This window comes from Apodemus sylvaticus, chromosome 16 (genome assembly GCF_947179515.1).
Source record: "Apodemus sylvaticus chromosome 16, mApoSyl1.1, whole genome shotgun sequence".
NCBI lineage: Eukaryota > Metazoa > Chordata > Mammalia > Rodentia > Muridae > Apodemus > Apodemus sylvaticus.
In genome coordinates, this window is record NC_067487.1 from 69,069,845 (window position 1) to 69,091,237 (window position 21,393).

General features: G+C 42.0%; 1 protein-coding gene across 1 annotated transcript in view; it reads left to right on the forward strand.

The window, feature by feature from the left end:
- The first annotated feature begins 14,272 nt into the window (after positions 1 to 14,272).
- The window catches only part of Rasgrf2 (Ras protein specific guanine nucleotide releasing factor 2), a 232,880-nt gene continuing 225,759 nt past the window's right edge, over positions 14,273 to 21,393 (forward strand). Inside the window, exon 1 of the mRNA XM_052159975.1 lies at positions 14,273 to 14,673. Coding sequence (XP_052015935.1) covers positions 14,386 to 14,673 — 288 coding nt within the window. The 5' untranslated portion in view covers positions 14,273 to 14,385. The remainder of the gene's footprint in view (positions 14,674 to 21,393) is intronic.

Sequence of the window (21,393 nt, forward strand, 5' to 3'; positions counted from 1 at the left end):
ATATATGCAGCCACCAGATACACAAGAAATGAAATTAAAAAAAACTAAAAGCACACACATATCATTAGACTTTGTATATGTCTTCACCATTAAATTACTATTATCTATACCCCCTCTCATAAACTCTCTCTCTCTCTCTCTCTCTCTCTCTCTCTCTCTCTCTCTCTCTCTCTCACACACACACACACACACACACACACACACACCTCTACATCTGAAAGGTATCTTCCTGCTGTTCTGCTTGATAACAAATATAGTTATAGACTCTCGTTATTTGCCACAGGCAAACATATGCTACTGTGTGTGTTCGTGCCTGTGACATATTTACTGCCTCAGAACATGAAAAGTTTAACATTTAAAATAGACTATGACAATCTAAAGGCATACAGTTGGATAATGAGCTCCAACGTAGTGGTTCTCAGGGTATCTGAGAAGCTGTTAGCTCCGACCTGGAGTAATCGGAGTGACTCACCGTCCCATGTGCTGGGAGACGGCTCTTAGAAACCTAGAAATTGTATGTGGACTGCCATCAAGGCTGTTGAAGAGGAAGAGGGAGGGTGCAGGATATTCAGTGCTGAATCTGGGGAACATCATGGCAAACTGGATCAAAATGGCAGTGAGAGACAAGCCGACAAGCCTCAAGAACTGGGAGCTGCTTCATCAGGGTGCCATCTAGGATAGCCATTGTCCTGCTGGCTGTGCCTGGAGGAAAGAAGATCTCTGATTGGCTGTGATAGTTGACATTCAAAGTAAGTATTCAAACTTGGGCCAATCACTGTGGCCATGGAGGCAGGACCTGTAAATAAGATAGCAGCTCTGCCCCCAGGTTATCTGAAGGGAAGAGGAGGAAGATGTGCAGCTAAACCAAGCCATGCTGGTTTGCTACTCAGAAACCCGTGGTGTGACATTGGCTACTCAGTGCAGCCATCACAGGCCACTTTAACTGACCCAGCTAAGATCAATGACACCGGTCCCTCGCTGTGCCCTCCCCCCCGTCACCTCGTTCTTTCCACTGACAGGAAACTGCACTGGCCCAGCTGACCCTGTACTTTCCTGTTACAGATCATCCACTCTCACAGTTTTAGTCATTAAAGATCTTATTTTCTATTCTAGTCACCATGTAAACACAAGGTTCAAGACAATCACTATTTTGTTTGGAAAGATGCTTCCTTGCATCAGAAAGTCACACTCCTCTCTGTGGCAGGACCCCTCTGGAGCCCCTGACAACTTGAGTCAGACTTAGGTCACCCTCATTTGTGTGCACTGGTCATTTGTGCAGAGTGGCCCAGGAGGGCATTGTGGTCCTCATTAGATGGCTCTGTTCTACCGAGGGTCATTTCCACAGAGAACTGGCTGTTGGTAAACCTTCCAGAAGAAAAGGTTAGGAAGCTGAAGGGGGAGGAGGTAGGGAGAAAGCACAAGGTGACCAGCCCAAAAGGGGGGCTTCGCAGCATGGCAAAGGTCTCTCCATTAGGCTCTGGATTCATGACAACTCTGATGAAAGTTCTCAGTCCCGCTAGAGGCTAACTTGGGGTCACAGAAATGACAAAGTTCAATAAGGGAAAGGGACAGAAGAAAGTCACAGAGCAGTAAGGTATAAGATCCAGTCTCGTAAGGAACTGCCCTGACCGGAAGAAGTGCTCGATGCAGAAGAGAGAATTCTATAATGGACAGAAAGTGAGTACCATTTACTCCTGATGCCCATTCAACAGTTGGTCATAGACTTTTACTGTGAGAGAAGTAGAGATGAGGTTGGGCAGTCAGGGAAAAACTTGCCACTTCAGGTCAGCTGGTGGCACTAATGGGATCTGAACGAAGGGACAAGATAGCCAAGAAGTGGGGAGAGACAATCCAGCTCTGGAGAGATCCACTGCACAGACCTGGTCTCAGGTCAGGCAAGCAGATGAAGGAGCCAGGGGCAGTGCTGGTGCAGCGGTGGTGGGGTGATGAGGGGACCATTGAAAGGTGGGCCAGAGACGAGGCAGAACAGTAATTGGGGATTTAAAGTTCCTCACTGGCTGTGGAATGGAGAACAGATGGGAAGAAACTAAGAAGAATAGGAAGGAGATGGCCATGGGCTGGATAAGAGAGAGAGAGAGGGAGAGGGAGCAGGAGAGAGAGAGAGAGAGAGAGAGAGAGAGAGAGAGAGAGAGAGAGAGAGAGAGAGAGAGCAGTAAGAGTTGTAAGACGTCATCTGATTCAGGATATTCCTGGAAGGCAGAGTTAGCTTGCTGGGATGAGGGTGGAAGGACTCACAGATGCCTCCAAGTTGTGGTTTCAGAAAAGGAGGAATGGAGTTGCCATCTTGAGAGACAAAAGCCACCTGAGTACCAGTTGGATTATTGCAGGAATGTTTTGACCTTACGGAGCTGGAGCTGCCTATTAGATGAAATAGAAGACATGTTGAGTATGCAGATAACAAGGAAGGGTGTGGAGAGACTTATTTAAAGCTACAGAGCCTGGCTGGGGTGTAGCTCAGTGTTATAACACTCCTTACACATGCAAGGCCTCTAGCACCTCAAGGAAACAAACAAACAAAAAAAGGCATGCAATAGTTTTTTTTTTTTTTTTAATAAAAGAAAGCAGACATAGAACAAACAGCCCAGAAGAGGGCTTGAGGGCATACTAGTGTTTTGAAGGCCAAAAAGAGAAGGCCAAAAAGAGAAGGCTGGCAGCTAAGAGTGAGGTAGGTAGGAACTTTGGAGGGTGCAGAGGCTAAGGGGAAGGTACTGGAAAAGATAGGAAGGGTCAACTAGCTAGGTCACGTGCTGCTTTGATGTAAGGTCAGGGAGAATTGACTTTGGAGTCTAGCACTTTGGGGTTGTGAGTCACTGTGGTTTCTTTGGGTATGTGAAGCTGGAGTGGTGTAGTTCAGGAAAAGTCAGGAGAAGGTCCAGCCAGTGCCTAGAGACAGTTTCCTCACAAGGGAGTTTGAATACGAAGGGAAGAAGGAGCTTTTGCTCACTACTGAGTCACAGGCATTAGCTGAGTCTGTAGGAGGTCACCGGACAGCACCACTCACCCTTTCCCATTCCTGTTACTAAGAGCCTTTCCACTTCTTGCTATTACAGTAACCATAGAATTGAACATTGTAGCAGTGGGAAGCTGTAGTGCCTGTCTTTACCCATTATAGACACAAAATAACTTCTCTTATTTGAAAATTATGCTTGTGCTTTACAAGTTTGCTTTTTGTTTGTTTGTTTGAGACAGGGTCTCTCTACCTAGCTCTGGCTGTCCTAGAACTTTCTATGTAGTCCAGGCTTACCTTGAACTCATAGAGATTCACCTGCCTCTGCCTCATGGATGTTGGGATTAAAGGTATGCACCACCACCACCCAGCTGCCTTTGTTTTTTTTTTAAAGCATAGAGTCTATTCTCCATGTTTCTCTGGGATCGATCAGTGTTTGTAGAACTGGTACAGAAATTCAGGCATTATATTATCTGTGGTAGGAGTGTTGAGAACTACCTGTGGTTCCTCCGTTTTCTCCTTCAGGGTCTCCAGTCACCACTGTATACCAGGCTGGAAGGATGAAGTAGCATCTAGAGTGGGCGGGGTCTGCATTATCCTGGTCCAGCTAGGAATAAGTGCTGGGGAGTTGGGGGTGGGGGAGAAGGCCTTCTCCACAGATTTTAGTGTTACAGCACTTTTAGAAAAAGGCCTTCTCTGGTGATATTCAGTGAGACAGCTCGGGTGCACACACTTTATCAGGGAGACCAAGGGCTATATATGAACCTTGGAGAGTGGGAAGGAGTTTTCAGGGTAAATAGAATAATAGGCTGGAGTTTCAAGTACTGTGAATGACTCATTTGTATGAAGAGGTATTTCAAGAATCCCAGGTTACTTGCTGGGCAGGTTCTTATCAGCAAAGAGGAAGATGAACTTATAGGTTACCAAGGGCTATGTGGCAGTCTTCAGGTAGAAGATTGAGGGGTTGAGCTCCCCAGATTAGGCAGAAAAGAGGAAGCCCTGCTAAGAAAATGGGAGCCCTCCATTTTACACAGAGCTCAGAGGAGCTATCTAGATGTGGTAAATTGTGACCTTCAATAGCAAGCAAGGCACAGCCACTGTCCGTGGCCATCCTAGGGAAGCATGCAGTGTACTGTGTACAGTTGTTTAGGATGGTCACTGCATAAAGCTTCCTGGACAGAGTCATAGTCATTTAGAGGAAGGCATACTTCTTACTCAAATAAAGGTCCTATCTCTTAAGAGTTTTCAAGGCTGTTTGGACCAAAGGATACCTTTCCTTAATCTCTTCTCCCAGGGCGAGTGTCTTGTTTAAGTTGTACAAAATAGTAGAGGTTAGTGTCAGCTCTGATCTCAGTTCTAGAACAGGACCTTCAGGGACACAACTGGGTCCTACAAACCGGACTGGTGACAAGAGAATGGAGAAACAACAGATGCACACACAAAAACTGGGATCGGTTGGGCTGTGCTCATTCAGATGGAAGGGTAGCTATTCTGCAATGCAGAAGAACCTCAGCTCTAGTACAAGGGGAGGGATTAACTGGTCTCAGTGGGAGGTTTCCATAGTGAGCAAATGAGGGACCCTAAGGGTTTTCCCAGTTCTACACCCTCCTTACAGCTCCCCTTCCTGCCTTGGGTCAAGGTTAGTCCAAGTTCCATTCTTCACCCACATAAGCATTCTTGAGTAAAAATTCTCAGAATGTACTAATAGTCACCTGACCCTCTATAAAGTCCCAGGTAGAGTTCAAATGCATGTAATGCTTGCTAACCAATAGATTTAAAGTTCAATATGCTTAGCCAATAAGTTTGAACTGTAACCTTTCTGATGTAAGCTGTACCCCTAAAAAATATAAAAACTGCTTGTAATAGCCATTTGGGATCATCTTCTCATCACTTGCCTTGAGGGACTGATTGAGGATTGACCCTGATGCGAAAATAAATCTCTTACTTTTGCATTTATCTGTGTCTCAGGTGTCTCACGCAGGGGCATCTTGAAGTAAGTACCACTGACTGAGGGTTGGGGTCTTACACAATCTCAGGTTGCAATCATCTATGAGGAGAGAGCTGAAGTTATTAGTTCTATACACTGGGCAATCATTTGTAAACAACCTACTTGGACCAGCAATCCCTCTGAGCCCTATCCCCAGCAGGTTTTACCATTTTCATGGATTGGAAGTATTGGGGTCCTAAACATTGCTGTGAGCATGTCAATAACACACATTCACTGAGAACTCCTCCCCATTCTTAAATAATAAGAAAATGCAAAACCGCCTCCATGTTTTAGTGTAGATGGATAAAATATTTATGTTTAGTGTTTGAAAGAAAGCTTTGGTTGTTGGAAACATTAGTTAGGTGAAACATCAGAAATAAATGATTTTGTCATCCATCTTAGGGGTTCCATTGCCGTGTAGAGATACCATAACCAAGGCAACTCTTGTAAGGGCAGGCATTTAATTGGGTCTGGGTTGCAGTTTCAGAGGTTTGGTCCATTACCATCATGGTGAGAAGCATGGCAGCATGTAGGCCGAGATGGTGTTGGAAGAACAGAGTGTTTGATCCAAAGGCAACCAAGAGAGAATGCTGTTTGACCAAAAGGCCACTGTGTGTGTATATGTGTGCAGGGTGCCAAGGAAGGAAAACTTTTTAAAGCTTTATTATCAAGAGAGAATATAGAAGTGCTTCTATGCAGGAGATGGGCACCCTGTATCCTTTAGCATCTGCCTCAATTTTTACTGAATCTTTACTCGTTTCCATATCTACAAGCCATCAAAATGACAGTTCCCAAAATAATTTTCTGTAGGGCCAAGAAAAGGATCCTGGTAACACTTCTGCTTTGTTTGACAAAGCTGGGGCTTCGAGAGTGACATCTCCTGCAATATGGCTTTTTTCCATGCCGCAGAATTTGATCTAAGGGAAATCAAAATGTCTTAAGAGCTGTCTCAGAGCCAAGGTCCCTCTGGTCTTGCCTCTTTCCTCTTCCTACCTCATCTGCTTTAAGAGTAGATTGAAAAGGACCACAAATGTCCCCCTCTCCAATCTCAAGCCTCCCTGTCTATCTGGGCACACTTGGTCAGAGAGTTTCCTCACTTTCAGACAGAGGTTCTTTATAAGATAGTGTCTGTTCCTTGGGCTCATTCAAATTCTGATGTCTGTCTCTAGGGCCATTTGTTTGCCTGGTCATCATTTAGGCTCCTTAAATTTGTTTACAATTCTCCTTTCCCTCTTGCCTATAGAAAAGGGCCAAAGAAATTTCTGGACTGTTTTGGATTTGTGGGTAATTATACCATGTGACTGTTTCCTCCAGTTTGTCTGATCACTACACTCCAGTTAATCTGAAGAGATGATAGAAACGTTTTCTTTACCCCACCCCCAACATAATACTTTTCCAAGAACACAGTACTGAAGCATTTCTGAATGACAGAAACTACAGGGAAAGATCACTACAGAAACGTTCGTGTCCGTTCACATTTCCACAGACAGTAGCATTAGGGAAAATAAATGAAAACATCCCTTTGTCCCTAAAGATAAGGCCTGTGTTTGGGGTCCTTAAATCCTGTAGTTCAGGCTGAACCTGACTTACTCAAAACAACCAAAGAACTTTGGATAGCTCAGAAAAAAAATTCTCCTCCCTCATGTCCTTCCTCTCTTCTACCCTTCCTCCCTTTCTCTCCTCCCTCTCTTCTTTCTTAACTCCCTCTCTCCTTTTTTTCCTCCCTCCATCCCTTCCCTTCCTCCTTTCCTTCTTCCCTACTTTCCTCTCCCTTTCTCCTCTCCACCCTTCCTTCTTCTCCTTCACCCCTCCTCCCATCCTCCCCTCCCTCTCTCTCTACCTCCCTCTCTCTGTCCCTCCTTCCCTCCTCTCTTCCTCTCTTGCTCTTTCTTTCCTTCTTTAACCCCCTTCTCCCTCATCCTTCTCCCCCTTTTCCTTGTGATTTTTCTGAATGTAACAAACCATGTCTCTTCCTAGGAATAGTAATGAGGTTGGAGAGGAGGACACTTCTGTTCCTTTTCAATCTACTATTAAGGCAGATGAGGTAGGGAGAGAAAAAAGGCAAGGCCAGAGGAACTTTGGTTCTGAGAAAATAGGTAATTCCAGATATAAAAGCTCAATACTGGTTTTTGTCTTCTTAGTTTGCCTAGAAAAAGGCAAATAGAATTCTCTCAAAATTATCAGTGAGATGTAGGGCAGGTGGAGAGGTGCAGAGCTAAGCGTATTGATAAGGGCAGGCTTCTCTAGGCAGGACATAAGTAGCACCCAGAAACTGTGTCTATAAGGCAAGTTGGGTGGGGACTGATAGTGTGATCTGTTCCTGGAGTTAAGGCAGGGTAGCAGAAGCTACACACAATAAATGGCGCCCAATGTGGGGCAAGAATCCACTATTAACTTAGGAATTCTCGCATAGATTATACACACACAGTAATATAAGTCTAGGAAGAGGGGAAAATTGGTTTCTCAGTGGAGCTGAGTGAGTTAGTTTGTTTTGGTGCAGGAAAACTGGAACAAGGAACTCAGCGGCCCAGGCAGGGACTTACCCTGCTAGGAGACTATGAAAAACAAACAAAAAAGCTGCCTGTCTCCAGCAGACAAATATCAAAGGATATATTTTTAAAATTTGATTTAACTGTTTTAGGATAGAAGAGAATATACAGATTTTGCCTGAGTCAAGTGGGGATTTTTCCCTGTCATTTGGAACTAAAACAAAGAGTTTGGGCTCAGAAGTGCTGGGATCCTCTGCTGTGCAGAGACAGGCTGGTTGGAAGAAGGCAGAGAGAGGCAGACAGTAGAGATTCCAACAAGCAATCAAAGGATAGAGATAATTGAAATTTGATGTAATCATTTTTAAGGATAGAAGGAAGTGTAATGGCAATTGTTTAATGTTTAATGGTCTTAAGTATTCATTGGATAATCCAGGCCTTTTATCTCAAGTGTAGAAGACAAAGGCACATAGATAGAAGGGAGATTGAATGAAAATGCTTTAAAACAAATCTAAAAAGGTCTATGCAAGGATAAATAATAAAATTCTTTGAACATAGGCTCCATGGGAATTCTATAATTGTTTAGCCTGGTATGACAAATTAAAAACCTAAGACTAGGCTTATACAGTAAGCAGACAGAGATATAAAAATATTGAGGCATTCAATCTTAAAAAATTAGATCAAAGGCAATGAATAGGGAACGTATCTGATCTCAGTAGAAATTTAGGCCTTGAGATTTAGATAAATATAGAGCCTGGAAATAGGCTCATATAGTAAGTAGACACAGAGATACTAAATAAATAATTTAGGGCTTGATCTCATGAAGGTTGGGCCAGGGGACACTAGACGCACTGTCTCAACATAATATTTGTTTAGATTGCTTTATTTGCATTGAATTGTTTTCATTTTCAAAGTGAGTGTGATTTTGAGTTTGGTGGTTATGTTAAAATTTCTCTGGGAGAGAGGTCAAGCTAAATGTTTAATGATTTTGGGTTGCTGGACCAGGGACACTCTATTTTGGAAGAAAGTCTCTACATTTGTGTTGACAGGAAAGGAGAATGGGCTCTGAACCCCTTCAAGAGTGATATGGATCAGATATGGCAGGAGGAGACCCCCTGAAGATCTAGAAAAATTCAAGAGAATCAAGCAGGACAGGTAAAGATTCATTGTGCCGTCTTTCAAATGGCATGAATGAAGACTTATTGTAATTAGTTATTAATAAAATTAACTCATAAAAAAGATAGTTGTCTCTCTGCTTAAATAATCTACGCACCCTGCACAATCCATATGGATATCTTAATGGTACTAAAATTTTGGTTGTGAGATTCATATATTACAGAATGTATAGCTTTGACAAGATTCATCCTCAGAAATGCTGAATTGACCTGTTTGGAACCCTGCTTCCTGTTGCTACCCAAAACAGATTTGGAGATTGCCATGGATTCCAGGTCATCTTACTTCATTTAACTTTTCAGGTGGATCTAGTCAGAACTGTAGTCAAGCCCCGAGTCTTCTAAGCATACAGAGACTGTATAACAGATGTTAGAACTGGCTTTCTTAAGTCTAATCAAATTTTCTAGTTTTCCTATACCTTTCCTCTCCTTTAAAGAATTTTTATGGCCCCCCATTCAGCAAGATGAAGTTATGAAGAGTGATCAGCTCAACTCCCTGGGTTGAGGTGTCTGGTAATGGTTATTTTATAAATCATATAAAAGTTGTCATTTTAAGGGATAATTTGGGAATGGGCATAGTTTTGAACAGAGAAGAAATAGGTGGGGATGGATTACTAAATTTTATCCTTGAATAAAGCATTGTATAGCCATAATCTTAATTGGTAGAAATCTTTATAAGTGAGCCAATGTTAAAATTATACTTTCTTACATTGGTACAAAACTTATTTTGATATAGATGTAAGATTTTAATTGATGTGAATTTCTTATGTTGATTCCAAAATTGGAATTAATATTGTTACTCTTAGATAGGCATTGTGCCTATGCAACTCATTTAAGAATACCAGGCTTAGACCCAGTCCTTCTAATAACTGTTATTACAAACTGATTTTAGATGATTAAGCAACACAAGTTAAGGGTCAGATAGCAAACTCATGGTTATGTTAGATCTGATTTAATTATAAGAAGGTGTTTTTGATATATTTCAATTAGTAATAGCTAAGAGTAGTCAAGGTTTAACAGTTCAGATTACCTTACATATGTATAGCTAGTCTTCAAAAACATCAGAAATCCATAGAATATGACATTTAACATTATTTAATCATTTGACAATGAGACACGTCTGCTTCTGACAGCACCCCTTTTTGGTTCAAAGAAGAAATTGAGCATCTTTATCTTGAGGTGAGGTTGCTTATCATAGCAAGGTAGCCATGGGGCAGAAATTGCCTATTTCATCTACAGAAAAAAAATACTGTAATGGAAAAGACACATAATACAGAATAGTCAACTGTTAGTTCCGCCAAGACAGAATAAACAGTCCTTCATAATCCTCCTTGGCAAAGGTCTATCAGATGATCCTGAACCAGAAGGCTGAAGACAGATGCTCCAACATTATAATAAATTAGGGGGCTTCCAGGTATTCAGTTGTCTCTACAATTGTTTAAGTTTGAGAAGCTGTGTTTGGTGCTTTCTATATAGTCAGGTAATGTTTAAATTGTTCTTGGATTTTTGACAGGGTTGAAAATTAGTTGTAGCTTCAAAATCAAACTCAAGTTGTTTAACATTGAGAGAGAGAGAGAGATTGTAGGGTAGAAGACATGGTTTTAAGATGATGTTGCAGGTTAAAATCTACACATAATCTAGGGATAGAATCATAATTCTTTAAGTTAGGAATGATGGTAGAGTACTTTATCTAATTGACATATATGATGGACTGAATGTCAATTGTATATCATAATGTGTAATTCACACTATTGTTTTGGTTTTGTTCAATTTATGTTTGGGAAAAGAGTTACTTAATTTTGTTTGTTTGTTTTTATTGGACAGAAAAGGTGAGATGTAGGCATGGTTCTGATGCAAAGGTCCTGGTCCCCAATTGGTTCTTGATATGTCAATAAAAAGCCATGGGCCTTTGGGAGCTGAATTGAATTGAGACAGCATTAGAACTAATCCCTAATACAAAATGACCCCCCCAGGAAAGAATTTATGAAATTCAAGATGGAAAGCAGTGAATATATGGAAGAGCCTGTTACCATCTTTTTGAAGAAGTGTCCTGTTACTAATCTTTGAGATTGGCTAGAAAAGCACCCTTATCTCTATAACCCTCTGCCCCTTTTAGGAAGGTATGATCCAGTGATGCAGGAAGGCATGGTCTGGGGAACAGTTTCCTGGAGCTGAGGACCACAGAAGCTGGCCACACAGTTACTGGCTGTGACTTCCTAGATGTTCCATAGGTTTCTAGTTCATTTCACCCTTTAAAGTCTCACAGAATGACCTCAATTTGCAGATGTTTCTGTTCTCTTTAACAATTCAATGACCAATTTCTGGTCATTTCTAAATCTAGGAAATCCTTAAGGATCATTTATGTGCTTACTGCACATAAACCCTCCCCGTAGTTTCTAGATTCCATTGAGGATCTGACTTTACTTCTAAGAATCATGACAGGTGCTCCTAACCATGAAATCCTCCTCTGGACTGAGCACACTGCTAGCACCAGCCACACCATTCCATACCATCCCAGAATAGTACTGAGGATATCAACTTCTGGCCAATAACTGTGGCAGTGAATCTCCATAATTAATTTCCACAGTACAGGGAGTGGAGATATGGCTCTGTTGGGCAAAGCACTTATCATATATGCATGAAGACATGAATTAGGATCTCTAAAACTCATATAAAAGCCAGACAGGGTATCAAGTGTTTATAATCTCCATTCTCCTATGATGAAATGGGAGGCAGAGAAAGAAGAATCCTTGGGAGCTTGCAGGCACCTGTGGGGGTGAACAAAAAGAGAACCCATCTCAGACAAGGTAGAAGGTGAAAACCAACAACCAAGGTTTCCCTAATGCCTGCATGAGCACATTCACATAATGCATGTACACAACACACTCGTTTACACACATTCACATAATGCATGTATACAACACACTCATTTACACACATTCACATAATGCATGTACACAACACACTCATTTACACACATTCACATAATGCATGTACACAACACACTCATTTACACACATTCACATAATGCATGTACACAACACACTCATTTACACACATTCACATAATGCATGTACACAACACACCCATTTACACACACACAAACACACACACACACACACACACACACACACCAATACTGCAGTCATCAACCAGAACATGGAGGAAAACAGAGCTTTTTTTCCGTTCACTGCCTTGGGCAGATGAAGTTCACTGTACCTCACATAATAGAAAGTGAGATCAGACAAAGGTTGAGATGAGTGCTTCCTGGGGCATGGGTGGGGGGGGAGGTTATAGCTGGATGTCAGAGGCAGCACTCACTGAAGAAAGAAGTCCTTCACATCTGAGGGAATGCAAGGGGGCTAGAAGGTATACACACTTAGGACAAAATTGGTTTTGTCCTGGTGTGAGACCCATTCTGGTCCTGCTTGAATCTAGAGAGCTCACCTACGAGGTTATGCTCTGACTTTCTCTTCTCAGATCTGCATGCAGCTGGACCACGGAGAAGGAGAGGAAAGGCCCCAGAGGCAGTCACCTTCTCCCTTGCAAACAGAACCTTGTGAACAGCAACAGAAAAAACAGTTGTTTTTCTCTAAATAACTGTGTAAGCTCTCAGCTGGGTTAAGGCCAGCTCAACACATCACTACCCTTCAGGTACATACATGTATGTTAGAGGGTGTCTACTGTTCTCCCATACCTCATTCAACATGGCAATTTTCCTATTATATGGATTTTAATAGTGAAGTTTTCCTTGACAGTAAAATGCAAAACCACTCAGCTGTTCAGTGAGGCAGAGTTAAAACATCCTGCAAAGACAGCCTTTCAGAACAGGCAGGACCCTGTGGCAATCCGTTTGTGAGCACACAACCACAGGACGAGGCAGGTGCACTGCTATTCACTCACTGCCCTGAAAGCAGGTATTTTGCTATTCTGTTCCTTCCACAATATTCTTTTGGCCACTTATTTCAATACCTGGCTCTGGGGAATAAAAGTTACCTGAAGCAGAATCAGAAAGAACACTGTGGGGTTTCACTAGTTTTCTCTTGAAGCTGCTGGAACATCCTTTCTTTTCCACTTGTGTTTTGTTTGAGTAGAGTGTCTTTGTTTTCCAGCAGTAGCTGTAAGATTTGTTAATCAAATGAATCCCAGTCTTAACAAGGGACTCTGCTCAGCTTGTGTGTGACGGTTTGGCCTCTGGGGACAGCTACCCTGACAACAGTTTCCCTGAAAAGGTTATCCCCTCCCTCCTTATTTGAAGCACCACTTAGCTTTTTTTTTTTTTTTTTTTTTTTTTTTTTTTTAAAAATCTTAATCACATAACAGGTGTCCAAAAGTAATTGACTTTTGCTGGCTTTCTGGGAACACTTGACTTCTCCTATCAACATCCACAGCTACTTTTGAGCTCTCAGGTGCAAGTAGAAGCTGACAAGTCAACAATGTGGTTTATTCAAAGCCACCTTGTGACTCCACCTGCTGCTACTGAACCTTTTTGTGAGTGTGAGTTCTGGCACATGAGCTGCAAAAATGTGTGTCTCCTGGTACCCCATACATCTGTCTGTGTCCTATCTGTAAGTGCTCACATCTGATGAGTGTGTTTAGGAGTGCATGTATTTGTACATTTGCATGTAAATGCATTTGTTTGTGACTGTGTGTGTGTGTGTGTGTGTGTGTGTGTGTGTGTTTGTGTGACAGAAAGGGCCAGAGTGTGTCTGTGAGCGTTGATGTATAGGTATACGTTTGTCTGATGGTTGTGTGAATGTGTATATGATTATAAATGTGTACGCACTGAGTACCATAAATAAAAGAGTGTTTGAGACAGCACTAAGGTCTGTACATACAGAATGTAGTTGCCTGTTTAAGTACAAATTTGTAGGTTTGCATTTTGTTTTCAGAAGTGCATACTGTGGATGTACTTTTGTAATTGTGAATGTGTACCTGTGTGCATAGGAACGTGTTATTCGTGACTGTACTTTGCACTCTTATGTATATGACTGTGAGCACTGGGTGAAAGGGTATTTGCTAATTTATGTTGTGAGTACATGCACGCTTGTATGTCTGTGCTTATTGTTATTTGTGTGCGTGTGTGCTTTTGTGTACAGAAAAGAGCGTTGTGTGATTGTGTGCATTAGTCTCCGTGTGTGCTCAGTGTGCGTTTGCCTGTGTATGTGTGAGGGCACATTTTTGCGGGTTTGTGGCGTGAGCGGCTGGGCGCCAGCACACTCCTGCCCCTCCTAGGCGATCTGCCCCATCTAGGCTTGGCTTGGGCAGAAGGGAGGCCAGTGTCCTGGCAGGCGAGTGAAGGGTGTGCGCTGGGGTGAGCAGGCAGCGCCTCCGCGGCCGCCACCGCGCCGGCTTTACCCTTTAAATCGGTCTCCAAGCCGCTTACTGCTGATCTCCCACGTGACGTTTTACCTTCTGTCTCCCAGAGCGCGTTGCCCGAGGACAGTCCTCTGGCTGCTGCGCGCTTCCTAGCACAGCGCAGCCCGCTGCAGAGGCTGGGCTCCCGCAATACTTCGGGTGCAGTGACACGGGTGCTGGCGTCCTCGGAGGGCCACTTGGCACCGGGCTTCCGGGGATCGGGAGGCGTCGGGGGCCGGAGAGGGCGCGGCCGGGGAGGAGACGGTGCCCCAGCCCGGATAGGCGCCCTAGGTCTGGGCGGCGAGCGTGGTGCCCTGTGGCAGGCAGTCTGGGGTGCGTCCTCCCGGAGGGCAATCTGCGATGACCCTGGCGCGGAGCTGAGGCTGCGACCCGAACTCCCTCCGCGCCCTCGCCATGCAGAAGAGCTTGCGCTACAACGAGGGGCACGCCTTGTACCTGGCCTTGTTGGCGCGCAAGGAGGGCACCAAGCGCGGCTTCCTGAGCAAGAAGGCTGCCGAGGCGAGCCGCTGGCACGAGAAGTGGTTCGCTCTCTACCAGAATGTGCTCTTTTACTTCGAAGGCGAGCAGAGCGGCCGCCCAGCGGGCATGTACCTTCTAGAGGGCTGCAGCTGTGAGAGGACGCCCGCACCACCCAGGACCAACGCAGGATCTGCAGGCACCCGGGACGCTTTGGATAAGCAGGTACCTCGAACCCTCCTCTCCCTGGTTCCCAGCCCCAGGTGCCTCGCTGTCTTGCTTCTCCAACTCTGGTGCTGGGTGGACAGCGGACAGTGTAGAGACAAGTGCTAGGAGGCCCTGCAGTAATGCCTGTCCCTGTGAGTAAGCAGAGCGAATCTGAAAACACCATCATCTTTTGACCCCACTGCCTAGGTATCTGCTGGGCTAGAGACCAGGCTGGTTTAGCTTAGGTTTTGTTTTTGTTTGTTTGTTTGTTTATTTTCCTTCACAATCCTCTTAGAGGTCAGGTCAGATTTCTGTCAGATTCTTCCCTAACCACTCCATACTGCTTTAGACCTTAGTGTGGCGAGTGTGTGTTGACACCTGTTGGATTTAGCTAGGTTTGGTGAGACTAAACTACCCTATTTGGGAAAGTTTGATTTTTTCGGGACCAGCAGAGTTCTTTACCTGCCAATGATGGCTCACCTGTAGTGCTGGGCACCGATCCCACTACCGAGACAGATGCTCTTGTTGGTCCTTGTCAATCACGCTTTGTAGTTTAGGTCTTACTAATGTTTGACCACCGAGGTCAGCATAAAGACACTGTTTGCCAAGGATTAGTATTTGTCCCTGAGTTTATGTTTAAAAACATGGGCATTTAAAAAGAACGCTCTGTACTTTAAAGTAAATGAGACCTTTTAGTTGTAGGTCATAATTTGAATGGGTTTGTTGTGTGCTCAAGGCGTGGAGAAGGCAATGGCTTAACCTCTGAATCCCATTTCTGCAAAATAGGAACCATACTGATTTCAAATGCCATTTGTTTATTAAAATTAAAGACTAATGATTTTATTCAGCCAAATGTCTTCTCTTTACCTCTATATTCCAGACCTTGAAAGAGGGAGGATGGAGGTACATGGGGGTGGTGGTGGGGGACTGGTTGCCTTTGCTGTTCCACAAAAATGTTTCTAAGCTGAATTTTCCGTGCAAATCTGACCAGACTGCATGTACTGTAAACCTCTGAGACTGCTACAGACACAATGGTGGTTAGGAATGGTCACCTAATTTTTCTGCCTCTTAAAACAAAGCTTAGAACTCAGAGGAACTGAAACCATATCAGGCACAAGATTGCTTTTGGTTTTTGCTGTAAATCATTAACTTTAGTAAATGATAAGTGCTTAAACACATCAGAAGAGTGAGGTGTTCGAAATTCAAAAGATGCCCTTTGACTTTTGAAGGTGCTCTCAGTCATTGGGAAAACTAGTTTCTAAGCTGGCTGATATAGGTATTAGAAATACAGATAATTCAGGTTGTGCAGTCTAGAATCTAAGGAAAGTTTTAAGGAAAAATATTTTGGAAAGTAAGTGTGTGTGTGTGTGTGTGTGTGTGTATTCTTGAATAGTGTTAGAAGACTCACAAGACTCCCCCCCCCCAAGGAATTTTAAGTCCCACTATGTCTAAAATGAAACAGTGTCTTTTAAAATAGTTTGAATACACATCCCTGGTTCAATTCTAAGTTATTTGTTTCCTTTGTATATATTGTGAAGTTTACAAATAACCACTTATGGTTACTCTGGAACTGAGTTTCAAAACCGATTAGAGCTTTTGTGGTGGTCAAACCTGCCAATGTTATTTGCAAATCATTGTTTATCAGCTGGGAAAAGGTCAGGACTTGAGTTTTCAGGACAGTTTTCTTTAAGTTGAACTCAAATAGAAACTTGAAATCCCTGAATAGTTGGGATTCTAGGGAGGTATCTTATGCAAGTTATTTTTTCCTATTTACTTTCACATGAACTGTGGTGCTTGTCACCTCATGCATATTTGGGAGGTTGGGGATTGGGACCTTTGTAGTTTGTAAACAAAACTGAGATGTAAGCATTCCCGAAAGGGTTTGAAGTTGGGCTTGGAGAATTTTTAAATTTTCCTGTATGTTAGAAATGCTTTGTTGACATGGGTTAACCTAGCTGAACAATGCTTTTCTTGGACACTGCTACCCAGAGGCGACTGAAGAATTAAGAAAAGACACTATGGAGATAAGAAAGAAGGAGACACATTTCTTTCTTAAGTCTATAGTGTAGGCAATTGGCCTCCCTTCAGTTAACTGTGTCATTTTCTGTGTTGCTTAACTGTGTTGCTTCTAAGGCTATAAAGAACATACCTGCAACATTGTTGCTACCTAGAGGATGTAAACTGCAAATGAATAGTAACAAACACTGCATCTGAAAAGCTAAAGACAGAGATGATTGAAATGGGCACTCTGAGAAATCAGGTCAGCAGCCACACAAACCTATAAGGAACCCCATCCATTGAGCCAGGCCACCAGTCTACAGAGGTAGAATCTGGCATCTTTGGATAGTACAATGATGACTCAATTCTTGCTGTAAACCACTTCTAAGCATTCTTGAGTTCTGCTTCTTTCTCAAATCACTTTAAATTTCTAGTTATGTATGTTTATAACTAAATTATAAGAAGATATACCAAATAATATTTCAAATTAAGTTTATTGGCAAAAGTTATAGAAAAATTCAGAAAATGAACAAGAACATAAATCCTGAAGTTTTCTTTTATTTTAATCAATATGCTTGCTTTTCAAATATGCCCAAGGTGGAGGAATATTTGTGCTGCTCCATTAATCTCATGGTATTCCAGGATTTTTTTTTAGGGGGGAAATTATTAGTCTGTCTTAGCAGCATTTCCACAGTGGGTATTTCTTTAGAAAAATAATGATGATATAATCAAGTGAATTTGTTTAAAAATGCTTAAAGAATGCCTCCAAACGAACATGCTTGTTTTCAAATATGTATCTGGGTGTACTTCTTTCTAAGTCATCTCTATTCAGGGCCAGGAAAAACTTTCCTCTTTAGTAGTCAGTTCCGGTGTGCTCGGCTCTGACTTGAGATGTAATGTTCTACCATCGTATCTAACTCAGCTCTCTCTCTAGCTCTTCACCATTCTTAATTACTTTCATTTTTACCTGTTGTAGCTCAGACTTCTACACAAGTAAAGTCCAACTGTAGATTTAACCGCTAAGCTTGCTGAAGGGGGCTTTGTTGAGGAGGCTGTATTTAGATCCAGTGAGCTCAGACTTTTAAAAATTCTGGATGAAATAGGAGTTGGGGATGTAATTTGTGAATCCCTGTATTGTTTATTCTTAATTAAAAACAAGTCAAATGGTTGTTGTTGTGTCTTGCAAAGCACACCTTCAGACGGCCGTATGCTCAAAGGAAAGGAGGCTTATTTCCAAACAGCCTTTCGTGATGTTCCTTCACTTCACCAGAGAGATCGGTTTAAGTGTCTGCACTGAGAGAGTACACAGTGCAGTTGGTCTGATCCACTTATGCAGCCTTCTGTGTCTTGCCCAAAGCAAGAAAGATGTTTACAACAGGGCTGTCTTTCTTCCTCATCTGCTCTACTTGCTTGGTGGGGTCTGGCAGGGGATGGGTATCCTTGACTCTAGAGGCATGAAGAATTATACATGATTCTCATATTTCTGCTGATTTATTGTTAAATGGACTACAGGTTCTGTGAGTTCTCTGTCACCTCATTACTAGACAGACATTTTAATCTTCCTAACTTGACCCCCCCAAGGCAAGGATTTTTTTTTAAAACAGTTTATTGAATTTTGTAGAACTGCATGAATGTTTAGAAATCTTTGTAGAAGACAGAGGCCATGAGGAAGGATTTCCATTCCAGTTCATAATCTTGAATGGAGGTATAATAACCAACTTCACCTTGTCTTTTTCATCTTTGTTTACTGATTACAAATGAAAGAAAATGCAATAAAGACATTTGCTAAATCTTATAAAAATCTCAGAACTATTTCTTACTTGAACTTAGTAAATATTTTCCATTAAAATTAAAGAAAAGAAAAAATTAAATAGATTAGCAAAAATTAGTTATTTAATCCCAGCCACTCTAGTATTTAGATTATTATTGTAATTTGTGTTGAGACTACAGCACCGGAAAACTCATGTTTAACTGTATGTAAAAATGCTTTGTCCTGTGAGATGCATGGGTCTGTTTAGTCAGTGGCAAGCATCGTACCCTGGAAAGATGGAAGACATTTGCAGTGTGATACTGTTTTCTCTGCACATTGGGTTTTAAGACATGAAGTTAAAGACAATTCTATTGTCTGTCTATTGTGAGCTCTATTTTCAAGTTGATATTTATCCCTCTTGATCAAAACTGCATAAATATTCATACTGTAGTAAAGATAATTTAATATTATAGAATAGAAAAGGCTGGTTTTTAAAAGCCATTTTGGGATTAAATAAATCAGATTGCCAAGATATATTTTTTCAAGTCTTGAATCCTAATTTTCATAATTTTAAAGTGGCTTTGTGCTTTTATGTCTATTTCTCCTTTAAAGGGATTTATGCCTGTTTATTACGTTTGTTTTCTTTGACTGTTGATTATTAACTCTTTGTAATACATTTATATAGTGGGAGTTTACATATTTTCATTTGTACCAGTGACACTTCAAGATATGATTATAAAGCCAGCCTATAATCCCAGTATTTGGGAGACTGAGGCATGAGGATTGCTATGAGCTCAAAGCCAGCCTTGATTATGCAGTGAGCCTCTGTCTCAAAAAGCTAAAAATATGTGAGCTACAGGTCCCCTCTGCCTGAGTATGGGAAGCTTTATTTCTTAGGACTGCAGCTGTGTGAATGGAAATCACAAAAGAAAATTCTTCTCTGAAACAAGTTCACCTAAGCCATAGATGGCTTTTCCACCAGTAGCTGACCCTGTGTCAAGGCTGACTGTGTCAGTGGCTGACTCTGTGTCCTTAGCCTTGGTGTGTTGTGGGCCGCCCTATCTCAGTTCCAGAGAGCACACTTGGCAGTGACAGAAATGATTAATTTCTCAGAATGTAGCCCTGTCTTGATGTGATGTATGATGCTATAGTAAAATCACGGCCAGTATTTAAATGAAAGCCGGGATGGTGTTAAGTATGAGCCTGGCACTGGAAACGTTTGACTGTTAGAACACTTGGCTCTTAATTAAACATGGCATTCTTTCAGATTCGCTGTTATATTTCTCACTGGTGTAACTTCTAAATTTTAGCTCAATCCTCAAAGAATTAAAATGAGGCCTGCCTACTTAGGAACAAGGCAGTATATTCTCTCCCTGTTCCTGTAGAGAATATCAACATCATAGGTGCGTTAAAGATTCAGATAGCATGGTCATGATTTTCCTTTGTATTAGAAAACACACAAGTCAAAGAAAAATAAAGATTCAAACAATTTCCATTATACCACCTCATATTGGCTAAAAAAAATGCTTCAAATATACTTTTAGGGAAAAGGCAGAAAAGAAATGATCACATTTGAGTTGATCTGTATCTACGCAACACGTTTCTTCTTGAGCTCTGATGGAAGGCAGGATGCTAAAGTTGGGGAGGTCTGTGAAGAACAGTTTTACAACATCCAAGCAGGTGGATGAGATGTGGACTTCTTGAAGACTTGAAGACATACATATAAAGTGATGCAAGTCAGGCTATTTTTAAAAATAAATGTGTGGTGCTTAAAGTCTTGGAGAGAACAGGAATTCAAGGCCCATACCTAAACATAGTAAAAGCAATATACAGCAAACCGGTAGCCAGCATCAAACTAAATGGAGAGAAACTTGAAGCAATCCCACTGAAATCAGGGACCAGACAAGGCTGCCCCCTTTCTCCTTATCTTTTCAATATTGTACTTGAGGTACTAGCTCAGGCAATTCAACAACATAAGGAGGTCAAAGGGATACAAAATGGAAAGGAAGAAGTCAAACTATCATTATTTGCAGACGACATGATAGTCTACCTAAGTGACCCAAAAAACTCCACTAGAGAGCTCCTACAGCTGATAAACACCTTCAGCAAAGTGGCAGGTTATAAACTCAACTCAAGCAAATCAGTGGCCTTCCTATACTCAAAGGATAAGCAGGCTAAGAAAGAAATTAGGGAAATGACCCCCTTCACAATAGCCACAAACAGTATAAAGTATCTTGGGGTGACTCTTACCAAATATGTGAAAGATCTGCATGACAAGAACTTCAAGACTCTGAAGAAGGAAATGGAAGAAGACCTCAAAAACTTGGAAAACCTCCCATGCTCATGGATCAGTAGAATCAATATAGTTAAAATGGCCATTTTGCCAAAAGCAATATACAGATTCAATGCAATACCCATCAAAATCCCAACTCAATTCTTCACAGAGTTAGAAAGAGCAATTATCAAATTCATCTGGAACAACAAAAAACCCAGGATAGCTAAAACTATTCTCAGCAACAAAAGAAAATCTGGGGGAATCAGTATCCCTGACCTCAAGCAATACTACAGAGCAATAGTGTTAAAAACTGCATGGTATGGGTACAGTGACAGGCAGGAGGATCAATGGAACAGGATTGAAGATCCAGAAATGAACCCACACACCTATGGCCACTTGATCCTCGACAAAGAGGCTGAAAACATCCAATGGAAAAAAGATAGCCTTTTCAACAAATGGTGCTGGTTCAACTGGAGGTCAGCATGCAGAAGAATGCGAATTGATCCATCCTTGTCTCCTTGTACTAAGCTCAAATCCAAATGGATCAAGGACCTCCACATAAAGCCAGACACTCTGAAGCTAATAGAAAAGAAACTGGGGAAGACCCTTGAGGACATCGGTACAGGGAGAAAGTTTCTGAACAGAACACCAATAGCGTATGCTCTAAGAGCAAGAATTGACAAATGGGACCTCATAAAATTACAAAGCTTCTGTA